The following is a 13,569-nucleotide window of genomic DNA, read 5'->3' on the forward strand; positions in this document are numbered from 1 at the left end:
TAAGTCTCTTCTTCTTCCAAATTCTCCTTCATTTCATTTTAAGCTTTCCCATCTTAATCTGGGAAATGAGTGTGACTCAGCTACATTTTATTCAACTGCTGTGTCAGCAAATTTGCTGTGATTAAGAATCCCTTGAGAGCGAAGAGCTGGGTCTCCTCATCTGCATATTGAGGGCACCAGTGCCTGTAGATATTAGTCACTTCAGCAGGTTGATGTAGCACACTATTAATAAAATCAGAAGGAGTTGTGTTATGGCAGTGCCTTTATACTATCTCATCTGAAACAAACAGTTGTCCATTATACATTTGTTGCATCTGAGAAGAAATGGAGGCAACTTCAATCATCTTCCTTCATCCTCACACTGGGTGAAGTCAGTGGAATTAGCACCAACGTTTCAACTTTTATTTATTCATTTTTTAAAGCTTTTTTTTTTAATGATATAAGTCAAGTCTTAAAGTCTGTAGTACAACTAAAAAGATTGAGAGGAGAACCAAGGATTCAGCTAGGCCTGCTATCATCATTATAGGTATTTTCACATGAGAAAAGGAAGTTATAAACAAGATCTTTAATAATAAACAGCAATACTTCAAGAATAGACCCAGATACAATGTTTAAAGCTAATCAGTAGCTTGTCTTCTACATTTGCCTTCCTGAATATGTAGTTCATGCTTTATAACCACAGTAAGTTGTGTTTCTAAACTACCTCTCTTTCTTTACTACAATACAGGTTTTTCCCACATATTAACAACTTCTGTTTACAGGATTAATTCAAATGAAAAGTAGCAGCATCTCTCTTCTCCATACAGACTTTTATCAACATTTTTAATTGGCAGTATCTTCTGAGTAAAAAGACAAAAGGTATCTGATAAGTTTCGTATTTTTAAAAGAAATTTATAGTTAGGTAAAGGATATTGCACTGATGATTATAGAGACAGACCTATTACTTCACAGAACACATACAGGAGATACAAAGACAGAATAAGCTGCTACCTTTTTACCTGTGACTAAGTACAATATGGGGAAAAAAACTGCTGTGAATAAGAAACTATTGCAGATCTTTATTTCCATTCAATCTTCTGTTTGTTTGCTGAGGCTTGAAACAATTGCTTCAGTTGTGATGCTGCCATTACAAGCCCGAAAAACACAAACCTTATGATTTGTTTCAAGCCACTGGGTAACCAGAAATCACATGGAAAAAACGACTACATTAGCCATATGGCAGTGAATTTATGGAGAGAATTTAGTATCTGCTGTGATCTACAGTGTATGTTGAAGAAAAGTATCAGAAAAAACCCTGATCGTGGATTGGTATTTTAGGTATCACTTCTTCCAACATTTTTCAAAAGTTGGATCTTAAGACGACTTAAGCCAAGAGGTTCAGTCCGTTCCAAGAACCTAAATGTGGTTGCTGATGATTGCAATGCTCTGTCCTCCATCACCTCCCAGGTACAAGTGTATCTTCCATGATCTTGCTTAAAGAAATCATTTTGCTCTCATTTCCCTTAACACTTGTTTTTGACACAACAGAATAGTGTTCCTCATGTACATGACTACGTGACATGTAGTATAGTGTCTAAAGCAACAGATTTCTTTAATAGGTAGCGTATACATAAGTCTGATTTTTCATTTTAGTAACTAATTGGCTGCATATATATAAAGCTGTATGCAGTACTGATGAAGCAGCCAGAAGTCGATGTCTTCAGTTTTACAGAAAGCTCAATGTGAGTTTCTTCAGAATATTTTTTCTTTTATGAAGTTGAGTAGTGAAGCAATAGGACAAGAACAATGCGGAAAATTCAGCTGAATAGCAATGACAAAGAAAAAACACACTCTCTCAAGCTTTCTCTCATAACTGATAACATACTGTTGAAGATCATCTAATAATAACCATGAAATACTGCAGAAAGCCACACCAGAAAGTGAGAGAAGGAGTATTATGACATACATGTTGCTTTATCATTGAGTGCTCATGAAGAAAATTAGATCCATTCAAGCATTTCAGTTTGGAAGGTTGTCACACACTAATGGCTGATTGTCAGAACACAGAATATAAATCTTTCTGCATTTTTGAGCTATTTAATTGTCCAGGCTGCACACTGCCAGTAAAATATGGTATTTCCACATACACTGCGTCACTGATGACAGCAGTATGCAGCCAAGACTAAATTGCAGCCAAGAAATCATTTTCAGAGCAGGCTCCTGAAAAAGGTACTAAGAAAACATCTTCTGGTAGTTATTCTACTTCAGAAGATTTTAAAACAAACCCTTCCTTCCCAATTTTATTCCTTTTTATATAGCAAACAACTCATTTTGAGAGGTGAATAAAATTGGTTCGAGTTACTTACTTTCCTCTGTGAATCAACTTCAGAGACATTTTAGAAAACCACCAGAAGTTCTCTGAATATGGTAGGCAGACATGAATGCTGATTGGTGAGAATTTTTTAAAACAATGCTTTTGTGCTTGCTCTTTCCTTAAAAATAATAAAAAAGCCTCCTGAGCCTCCTTGAACAAAATATTTTTGAAGCATGATGTGTTCAAAAAAACCAAAGCAAAAAAAAAAAAAAAAAAAAAACAGTCCAGTCATCTCTACCATTCACTGATAGTATAAAATCTCTCCTAAATCAAATGCTATTAAAGACAGTGAACTATGACTAACCCTTCGCTCAAACAGGAGAGCATTAAGACATTGAGCGTGCCTCAGTGCAGTTCTATTCAGATTGTAGCATATAAGAAGGAAGGGTGCAAGACAAAGTTGAAAGTTACAAAAATAAAAAGAGGTGCAAAGAGCTGCTTTAGAGAACAGACAGGCTCTGGATAGCATAACAGGATATGCCTCCTCACCTTTGGATTACTAGACCTGAACAACTGAGGAGAGTTCATGTAGAAGAGAAGGAAAAACAAGACTTTGGAGTGCATCAGCCTAGAAGGTCATAGCCAAATGGAGCTGCCTAGGGCATTAAGAAATGTGGTGCAACCAGTACCGTGATGTATTGCAGCTTGAATACATTAGTTTTTAAAACAAAGCTCCTATACATAATTTTAACTGGTCTAGCATTATGCCCTACTAGTGCCTTGATTTACCTTTAACAGAAAATGCATACTCAGTGTACTGCAAAAATAATCTTTCCAAGTGGTGGTGTAAAAAATCAAGCATTCTAGCCCTTCTTCCAAGGTGAAATTTTAACTTCAATTTATGTCAACATTCACCGCACCCTCTTCCAAGACTTTTCTCATCTCCCACAGAGGCTCTGATTTGGTAATCTTTTTTCCAGTCTTATAATTTTATAGTCCTTTTAGTATAGGCCCAAACCAGAAGGCCCACACTCCCTCAAAGTGTTTACCTCCTGGGACTCTGCCTACAAGTTCTGGAAAGTTATCTTCTCCAAGTTCTCTTTCTGACAGGTTTAGATCCAAAGAGCCTGACCCCCAAAATTTGGCTGCTACTATATTTCTCAAGATGCCTTTCTGCTGACAAACGCTCCCTACCACATCATCTCTGGACTGATCCTCCTTGAGAAGCAAGCTACACAGACATTTTGACAAAACAGAGGTCTAACACCCAGGAAGGGCCAGCCTCCCCTGCTAGGGGGAATCTTCTAACTCTAATACTGCTATTTGTCCCATGGAATATCAATAGTTAGAGCAGGCACAAGAACCAGCTCAACTCCACCTTTTCCTCTACAAAGCTTGTCTCACTTTTTATTTTTTTTTTCCTCTGGCACAGTAGACTTACCCTGCTGCCCCTGCGGCGTTTGTGAGATGATGAACTGTGCTGGCTGCAAGTTGGTTGTTGGATGCACCAACACAAACTGTTGCAGGTTGAGATTCTGCTGCTGAAGCTGCTGCAAGTGCTGCAAATCCTTAAGGGGAAAAGCATAAAAACAGAAATTGCATGTGGTTAGCCATTTAACTAAGCCATGATTCCTAATATAACTAGATTTCCCATCAACCACCTGCATTCTAGCATTTAGAGACAGAGGTGGATCTCAGAAACAGCATCCTGCTACTGAATATATACTGGTATTCGTATGAATGTCACTGTTCTTCACAAACCAAATAGGCATTTCTTAGTATCTTAGCGAAGTATTTCTTCTAAAAACAAACCCTCAACTACTAATACATCTCCCCTCCCAAAACTCCCCCACAAAACCTACCACTAACAGAAGCTGTCAAATGCTTTAGACTTATCAGCACTTATATTTCTCTAATTTATTATATGAGGATGCAATTGTGCTACAATAATTCATTGTTGATAAATCAAGTGTATTCCTAGTTTTTTGCACTCTGGCTGTTCAGGTCAAATTTTGGGAAGCAGTTAACTCAAAAGGTAAGCAAAAGCATTTAAATACTTTTGAAATAAATTACAATAAGCATAGTAAGTGTGGCTCTAATTAGAGTTAAAAAAAAAAAAAAAAAAGAAAGAAAAAAAAGAAAACACCAAACACTGAGCTACTGCAGTCCTCTACTTCTACCTATTTAAACCATTCAGAACTAGTAATTTTCTATAATGAAATAACTAGTCTCTATAAAAATGCTAATCTTTGAGAAACTGAATCACCATGAAAAACGCTTTGACTTGATGTTTATTTGGAGAATGGAAACACAAAGAACTGATTTAGAAAATTCCCCAAAACCTAGCCTTTCTTTTTTCCTCTCTTATCCCAGCAGGACAATTGCAAAAGGAACTTATATCTTAAAAACTGAAGCACTGTGTAAAGCCAGGCAACTTACTAGTTATAATCTATAAAAACTGTGTATATGCACATGCTCATGCAGAGTCTTTCTGAGAAGACAGCATTGCTAAACATCTGCCCTTAAGGAGGTATAAAATTCAAAGCATTTCCCACAGTTACACCCTCCCGTTAACTACAAGCACCCCCCTCCCAAAAAAAAAAAAAAAAAAAAACCCAAACGCCACAAAACTTTCATTCCTCCCTGAGACACGAAGGACTGTTTGCAGGCAGACATCCTCTTTTGGGGTGAATCATGTAAGAAGACAACGTTAACCAATGCCAGCCCGCTCCTACGCCAGCGCTCAGGCTGATTGTTCGAATGGGGCTGCTCACGTTAGCATACTTCCCAACATATTTCAATTAAAGGGAGTCAGATTAACAAAGACTTGCTACTTAAGGTCTGTAAACTAGCCCTTGCTCATTTTGTCTGATGCAGGTTACTAAGCACTCGCACAAGCTGCTCAGCCAGCAGATGTGAAAGGCCATTAACTGCCAGCAATAGAGATGGTGATGAATAGTCAAGACAGACTGACAAGGATAACGTTTTATTTAAGTAGTACAGCCATTCTCCGAATAAATCTGTCTATACTCTTACATTATTTTAAAATTGTTAGAAGTACGACCTAACAGTTGGATCAACAATATTTTTCTGAGAGGAACGGCAGGTGCCAGGAGGAGGACAAGGAAAGAGAAATATGAGTTCATTGATTTATGAAACCATAGAGAAACATTAAAAGAAAATGAATACTTAACCTGCATTACAAAGACACTGGCCATCAATCACTTAGTCAACTTGGTCGTGTTAAGTCAAAAGCATGCAGTGTAATAACATGGTAGACAGACACCAGATGGCACTGGCCAAGCAATGCCCTTTTAGAAATGGAAACTTCCCTTTTACAAAATGGTAAAATACCCTCAAAGTGTCCCCCAGCGCAAAAAAAGTATTTTTAAAATTGAAATTTTCATTTGTTTTCAGAAAATTCTAGAAGTACTGCTGCCATTCTTACCAAATCTAGACCAATTTTCTTCCCAAAACAAGAGATAAGCTTGCTCCAGCTGTTTCCAGGAGTTTCACGTTTTTTCAGATTTCATGGAAGAAAGTTATATTGGCCAATACTGCTAGTAAAAGCTAGTCTTATTTCTTGAGCCCATCAATGTGATAGGGACCTCAACTCATTTATTCACTGACACTCAACGCTATCATCACAGAATGAGTGGACCCCTATCACAGAGAGGCTCATAATGAATTGGCTGTGAGGACTAGATGCAATGGACTAAGGGAAGGTGACCAGGGCTGAATACACTGAGTAAAAAAAAATAAATGGAGAGAGGCTGAATAATGAAAATACAGGTGGATAAGCAAAAGCAGAATCCCCAAAGGTGGAACTAGGAAGACATTTCTGACGGAAAAGAAAGAATGAACAGAAAAATAGTGAGGGCCTCCCCCACCAAAAGATCTCAGATGATATGGGGACTGCAGCAGATGCAGTTATATACAAGAAAGAGAACAAAGAAATAGGATAAGGCAGACAATTGCTTTTGAGGACCGAAGGAGAGTTTTTTTTTTTTTTTTTTGTTCAAGACTCGAGTATTCATTCACATAGGGTAACCAGCTAATACATAGCAACTCTTGTTGCCACAATCTTGCACTTCAATATGAGAAAACTATCTTTAAATCATGGCAGCAGAATAGCTGGTACAAGTAATCTAATTCTCTGCATCTGCCTTGGCAAATGGTATCTTGGCTGAGTCCTGTTTAAATATAGAAATACAACTCTAATGCAAAATGGAAACGATACCTCCAAGGCTAATTACTCTTCAAGAGTCCTATCAGCCCCTCAGATTCATTTGAGATCCAACTTTATCTCTACCTTGGTAAAGCTTTCTTATTTAGTTAATTGTAGCACTACAATAAATCTCTGAATAGTAACCATGTATACAGTCCCTGACTCAGCTTTCCTATGCTGATCTTGATTTTCTCTGTAGTAAAAATCTGAATACCAGCACATAGGAAGAGGTGGAAAGAACTTGGGAGGAAATATCCATCATATCAGCCAAAATAACATTATCCAAAATAATGTTTTCTCGTGCTTCCTAACAGTTTAGAAAGATGAAAGCAATCCAACTTCTACCTCAGCAGAATAAGAGTGGAGCACCTTAACAGGATGAAGTTTTTGTTGTTGTTGGGTTTTTTTGAGAACCTGCCTAAAGTTCTGAGTTCCATACCACTATCTCTAGTTACAACTTTGGTACAAATTTAAAAGCATTTCTGCCTTTTTGAGTTTTACATCATATAGCATTGATGATAGATCCTGAAAACAAGCAAGAGAAGGTTGCACAGAACTCCAAAACTTGGTACAACTGTTAGTGACAGTTCAGCATCAACCCAGCAGCAGCACTAACATCTTAGGCAGCTGATACCCTACATTAACTGCAGAGCACATTAAAGAAGTCATGCTTGTGCAATTAGTTAATTAAAATAAATATGGTAATCCCCTTGCTGCAGAGACCTGCCAGTTAATCAGTTATTCAGGAATCATCAATTAAAACAAACATTCAGCTATTTGTGTAATCAACTATGTGTTTACAATAGCAAACAAACAAGCAATGCTGAGCCCTGTTTATAAATCAGTGTCAAGATGCATCAAAAAGTAGAGTGTTATCTATCTACAAAACTAAATCATAGACACTTTCCATAAAACACCTCAAATTATGTCCAACATCCAGATTAATTATTCCCTCTGATTTCATCATAAGATGAAGTTAACAGAATTCAAACAAGCTACACATACATATCAGATAGCCTATAGTAGGAGAAATTAATTGTAAAGTCAAAAAGAAAAAATCAAGAAGTTAGTTAGGAAACCCAGAAAGCGAGTGAAACCTTTATTTGCTCCCCTTACCCTACAAGGGCACATCATGTGCTGGCAAATGACTTGATCACATGTTATTTTTCCATAAAAGCATTTAGCTCATTGAAGCACAGACAATGCTCACTCCAGAAGCTCCTATTTGATGGCATAGCCTTTATTTTCAATGCTACCCAAATCCTTCTCTGAAGATTTTATGTAACACAGACAAACTCAGTAATAAATTAAAAACTGTAAATGCTTCACACAAATCTTCATAGCACCCTACTGGAGTAAAACACTGAGATTACTAAAATCTCACATCTGCACAACATATTAAAAAGCATACACTAACTTTGGTGCCATATTTGACAAACGTAAGGCTGGTAAGTTCAAGGTACAGCTCCTATTAATATAAAAATTTAACACTCAGCACTTCAGTGAAGCAGACCTCACTATCTTAAACTGGACACCTGGAAGACAAGAGGCACATAACAGTAAACCACTTAAATTCAGATAAAGTGACTTGCATACTATCAAATGAGAACTCTGCAACAGGCGCATGCAAAAATTTTAGAGGTTAATCATCAACTTCCTTGCCAGAACATTTCCCATTCTTTTTTTTTTGAAATCTACCTGGCCTACTGGCTATAGACTAAGGTTTTTAAAAAAAATGAAGACACAGTCTTGAGAGCTAAGAGTTTCCTTGAATACAATATCCTTGAGTCATCTCCAGATCATGACAGTGAACTGGGATTCTTTGCTTAAAGGAGAGAAAGTACTTAGTCACTAGACTCACAAGTGTCACAGTGCACAAAAGGCTCAGTGTCAGGGCTGTATAGGCAACATTGATACTGTCCTTTCAAGTAAGTTTTTGATGTGGCATCACACCGGCCCCTGTGAGGACAACTAAGCTAGGTCAGAACTTTTAGACTAAGCTTTGCCACTTCAGCTAACAAAATAACTGATAGCAGAACCAGGCTGTTATTCTGCAAGTAGGCTAGCACAATAAAGGAATAGCACATCTTGCCAGTGGGCTTCACAGATAATTGTAACATTTCCATTCTCTTACTTAATCAGTTCCCATTTCACTACTTTGACACTTCATCCTAGTTGAATGCAAGTGAAAATAGATTGAATAGAAAGTGTCAGACAATCTTAGAGAAGTTGCTCACTGCTAGAAGCAGCAATCTTGGAGATCACAGGACTCAAAATACTTCGCAGCTAAACTAATCAGATCGAAATATTACATACTGAGAACCTTAAACTGTGGAGAGCTGTGGACCTTAGTATTGGTGACACAATCACCTATACATAGCACTGAAGAAGCCTGTACTATACATTCAGTTATCCATCTTCAGAAGTTCAAAAGTCTCTACACTGCACATGCTAACCACAATCAGTGGTGCCACCTTCTCCACACTGAATTAAGCTGATGCTGAAAGATTCAGGAGGATCTTTGCTGTTCTTAGTTAGCAGAATTTCCTTGGCAAGCAGCTCTTCAGACTTAAGAATTAACAAGTCTTTAGCAGCAGACCATAAAACTGGACAGATTCAGACACCAGACTCATTCTAGCAAGATTCTCTCTAGACACACAAGAGTGCCAATTCTTTGTCACTGAAGTCTGAGCATTAAGTGCTGAGTCAAAACATGCGTTCTCTGTGAGACGCAGATCTCTCTCCTATGCACATAGGTCTCAACAAGTGTTGTTTCTATAGGCATCTTTCCAATACCCTTTTTTCTCCTTTCTTAAGCTAACTATAGGGAGGGAAATTCTGAAAACAGAGCATCTGGTCAGATTCTGGAACAAATTCAGAAGCCCAGCGGAACTGATGAGCAGCCGGTGCACATTCTTCGCTATATCTACCGACCTGCTGCTCAGGACTAGCACAGAAACACTGACAGTGCTCAGGGATTCTAGAAGCTTACTGAATATGGAAGAAAAATTTTACTTGAATGATGCAATTAGTCAAACATCTTCATTTTCCACCTTCTCAAGCCTCAAGGCTCACCTGTGCAATCTGTATTGGCTGAGATAGAGGGATCTGCGTCATCGGCGTTGCAGCAGAGGCCGAGATGGTGGCACCTGCAGCGCTGTGCTGCTGACTGGCTGAATGCTGCACTGCAGCCGCCAGCAACTGTGCCTGCGCCTGCTGTAGTAATAACTGTTGCTGGGCTGGCGTCAACGTGAGCTATAAATAATTAGAAAACACAGCCATTAATAAAAGGAAGAGCCATTTAGCTGCAAAGTCATCAACTAGCCCATTCCTAGTTATATTAACCAGATATTCCCAGAACTATTACTACAGTTCAGCCACCAACTAGCCAATGACTTTGGCCTTAAATAAGCACAGCTGGCCACTCAGCATGGTGAAGGAATCAACCTGTCACAAAACTGACGCAAACCAAACGGCATGAGCAGACCCATTTGTACTTAGACTGGAACCTACAGAACCGACATTAACATCCAAGTTTTCTCCATGGCTCGACTAGGAGCTTCAGGAAAAAAAGGTAATTAAGTAGCAAGCAAAAGAAAAGAATCAGTACTGCCAGCATTTGAAAGGAAATTTACACCCAACAGAACAGCAAGTGATTAGCCAGACGAATGAGAAGCAGGAATGCTGGCTATGGCTACTGAACAAACTGATAACACCCCAGCTGCTTCACATTAGCATGAATCCCTGACATATTCCATCATTTCCATTATGCCCTAAGATATAAGTAAAGAACATCAGCTCCATTTGTTTCTCTCCAAGTCTCCCCATCTGCTTTTTTTATTATTATTATTATTTTTAAATAGAATAGAGTTGGCAAGTTTACATCCCTTGCCTTTCCCAAGCATTATCTCTATGAAACAGGTGGCAGCAGTCTCTCCTTTACATGTAAATGAATCTTGACGCCCATATTTGCTACAGTCTATGTCTGCATAGGCCTGGAGTCTTGAATGCTGCACTATCGCAGACATTCCTAAAATAAAACATATTAATACTTTTTGAAAATGAGAAAAATAAGTTATTAAAGCCCAACAGATTTTATTATTAAAAAAGTCTCACTTAAAATGTAATTAATCAAAAAACTAAATACGGATGTCTATTTACCAAGTAACTTACTAGAAGGGTTTAAGAATTGATCATGACATTAAGACATCATTTCATACAAGTGTGGAGAAGATCTAACCTCACACTTCAAATGGTAAATATGTTCTTTGAATGACTAGCCTTAAAATCCTTCTTTAACATGCAAAGTCTTAAAACTGCAAAGCTGAGCAAAACATCAAGCCAGCCCATTCCCCAAACTTGCTTTTTCTTTAAATAACTGAAGGCATCTACAATTTAGCAACCCCAATAACCCTTAAACAAAAGCTATCCCACAATCCCTCCCAAAACTCTGCGGTTTAAAAAACCCTCAAAACTGAGAGGTTAAGGCAGAAGCATTGAATAAAGGTAGGCTGAGTCAAGGACCAGCCTAGTCACTTAAAGAGAAACATGTTTGAAAAGGAAAAGATTAGTGTCAGCAGTTCCTCTCATTTTTGTTTTTCATCATAGCTCAGGTATCTGATAAGATTTAGTCTCATGTTCACGTATCTCATTTTAATCTTGCAAAGAAATAAATATTCAACTTTATAACATCAGTGACTTTCTTATTTGTAGACACCAGGTTTTCATTTCATTGCAGAGTTGAGGAGGATACTGAGAACAGAGAGAAAGAAATACCTTTTTTTTTTCCCTGAAGCAAATATTTGCAACTAAAATCAGAAAACAAGAATTACTGAAAGTCTACTTTCAGTAGGAAATTATTTTCTGATCTCTCTTTCACTCAAGCTTCTTCCTACATTGCAAGAAACGGCAATAGCCTTCCTTGGCAATTCTAATAGGACAGCAACATTGCCATCATCCAACAGACAGGAGGGCTTGCTACAGTACTCTCGGGCAAATCTTACCCCGGTGATCTGTCCTCCGGCCAGCATGAGCTGGGTCTGGGGTATGGCCGCCTGCACTGAAGGCTGCTGGGAAGGCTGGCTTGGCTGCTGAGAGTCCCCAGATTCTTCATTAGACTTAGACTAGGGAAAAAAATATACAAGTCTTTATAGTGTAAAACAGATGTTAATGCATACCCTGCTATCTCAACACTGTACAACAGAAATTTTGTTTCATCCACATACAAAAAGCCCTTGGGTTTATTTTAAGAGTGGGTTTTAGCAACGGCTCTATATGCTCACCATCTCAGCTATGGTTGCTCTAACATGTCTATAGATAATGCAGTTTGAACAAAACAAAAAGACTCTCAGGTCTTTTGTAACTGACATTATTTTCAGATCCTATTTCATTTTACACAATGTAACTGAGGCGAGCACTACCTTTTACCATAAAGAAAGAAAAGGTTGTTAAAATTATTCACTGTCTAAAATCCTGAACAATGGAATGGAGGAAAGGAGATTGCGTTTCCATTTTCTGTATCTGCATCCTGCACCTCTAAGTCACCGTGTCGTTGACTTATAGGGAACTGGTTTGAGAAATCCTCCTATGTTTATCTTCTGACAGCAAAGCACACAATAAATACAACGTTTTAAAATAATCAAAGTTTAGCATTTATTTAATTGAATGCTGCTTCACTTTAAAAGGCTTTTTATTTTTTAGAAGAAGAAATTGTGACGACATGAGGGAGGAAATGCAAGTGCATGAAGAGGGGGAAGAGAGTTTTATGATAATTAAAATTGGTTATGCAGAACATTAAAATTCTGCATAGATTTGCATATTTTCCACCACCTGTTTTGGGGACTGCATAGCAGGCTAATTAACATAAAGACTCTGATTAATTCTGCCAGTCATTGAGCGATAATTACAGCGCAGGACTGTAAACATTCTGCACTGGAGATACAGCCTGTTTGCCAACATCTCTCTCAGGGATGGAAGTTTACCATGGCAACCAAGGCAATTTTCTGCCTCCTTCCTCTTAGAAAGGAAGGTCACTATACCTCCTCTTCTTTCCAAATTGGTATTATGTATAAGTGGGTCTACATTCTATTGCATTTTATGCAATGCACTACAAACGTTCTTTAATAATAAGAAATACTGAAACCAAATTTCTATAAAACTACATCCCTTGCCCCCTAATGTAGTTATCGAGGGGAAGCAGCATGTTAACGGATACACTACGAAGCATTTGGGACCACATAAAAAGTTTGAAAGCTTTATTGTCTCCTGTACGTTATTAAGCAGCAAGTACTCTGACTTATTTTGAAATTACTTGGTTTTATTCACACAAACAATCTACACTAGCCACATTACACAGTTAATGTTAGATTAGACTCCTATATACTCAGCTACCAGAAGTAAAGGACAATTTGCAAAGTAATTCTGGCAATATAATCTTTGCAATGATTAAAATAAGGGAAGAAATGGAAGAATGTGAAATATTCGAGAGTTTTATAGCTAGTTTTCATGTTATATTACAACAGTTGACTGAAATCCAGCATAAAATTTTGCTCTTCGGACATTTTAAACATCTCCAGTTCCTTAATGCTTACAATCCCGAACCTTCTTTACAGCTGTGGAACTATTATCCTTCCAAACCTATCTCCTGCAAGCCCAATCAAAATGAAAATAGAAGGTGACATATCATAGGTTAAAAACTCTCTCTAATAGGACAGTCTACCTGTTTGTGAAGGAGAATGACAGAAGGAACAGCAGGAAGAGGAAACAGTCCTTACCTGTACATTTAAGGACTGAGCAGCAGCCTGTAAACTTGTTCCAGCAAGCTGGACCTACGACATAGTGCAAACGCAGGAAGGAAATAACATAGGAGCCACAGGAAAGCTTTAAAGAGGTAAGAAGAACAGCCCCTTCTTTCCCAACCAACAAATAACTCCTCCAACAACTACACATATACACATCCTGTAACACTTGAATGATTGAAATAGAGGTTATGCTTAACACTGAGAAAAATCCACATGCACCTTGCGCTGCGTTTTGCTTACTTCTTGCT

At 38.0% G+C, this 13,569-nt stretch overlaps 1 protein-coding gene across 5 annotated transcripts in view; it reads right to left on the minus strand.

The window, feature by feature from the left end:
* The window catches only part of POU2F1 (POU class 2 homeobox 1), a 109,166-nt gene that overhangs the window by 22,058 nt on the left and 73,539 nt on the right, over positions 1–13,569 (minus strand). For 3 of the 5 annotated variants that reach the window (XM_062572715.1, XM_062572705.1, XM_062572722.1), the window contains 3 exons: positions 11,525–11,644; positions 9,597–9,776; positions 3,735–3,861 (listed from right to left, as the gene is read on the minus strand). In XM_062572715.1, coding sequence (XP_062428699.1) covers positions 3,735–3,861; positions 9,597–9,776; positions 11,525–11,644 — 427 coding nt within the window. Of the gene's footprint in view, positions 1–3,734; positions 3,862–9,596; positions 9,777–11,524; positions 11,645–13,294; positions 13,349–13,569 lie in introns of all 5 variants that reach the window. The other 2 variants (XM_062572743.1, XM_062572731.1) reach the window with 2 other exon arrangements.

Source organism: Rhea pennata, chromosome 1, assembly GCF_028389875.1.
Source record: "Rhea pennata isolate bPtePen1 chromosome 1, bPtePen1.pri, whole genome shotgun sequence".
In the NCBI taxonomy this organism is placed as follows: Eukaryota; Metazoa; Chordata; class Aves; order Rheiformes; family Rheidae; genus Rhea; species Rhea pennata.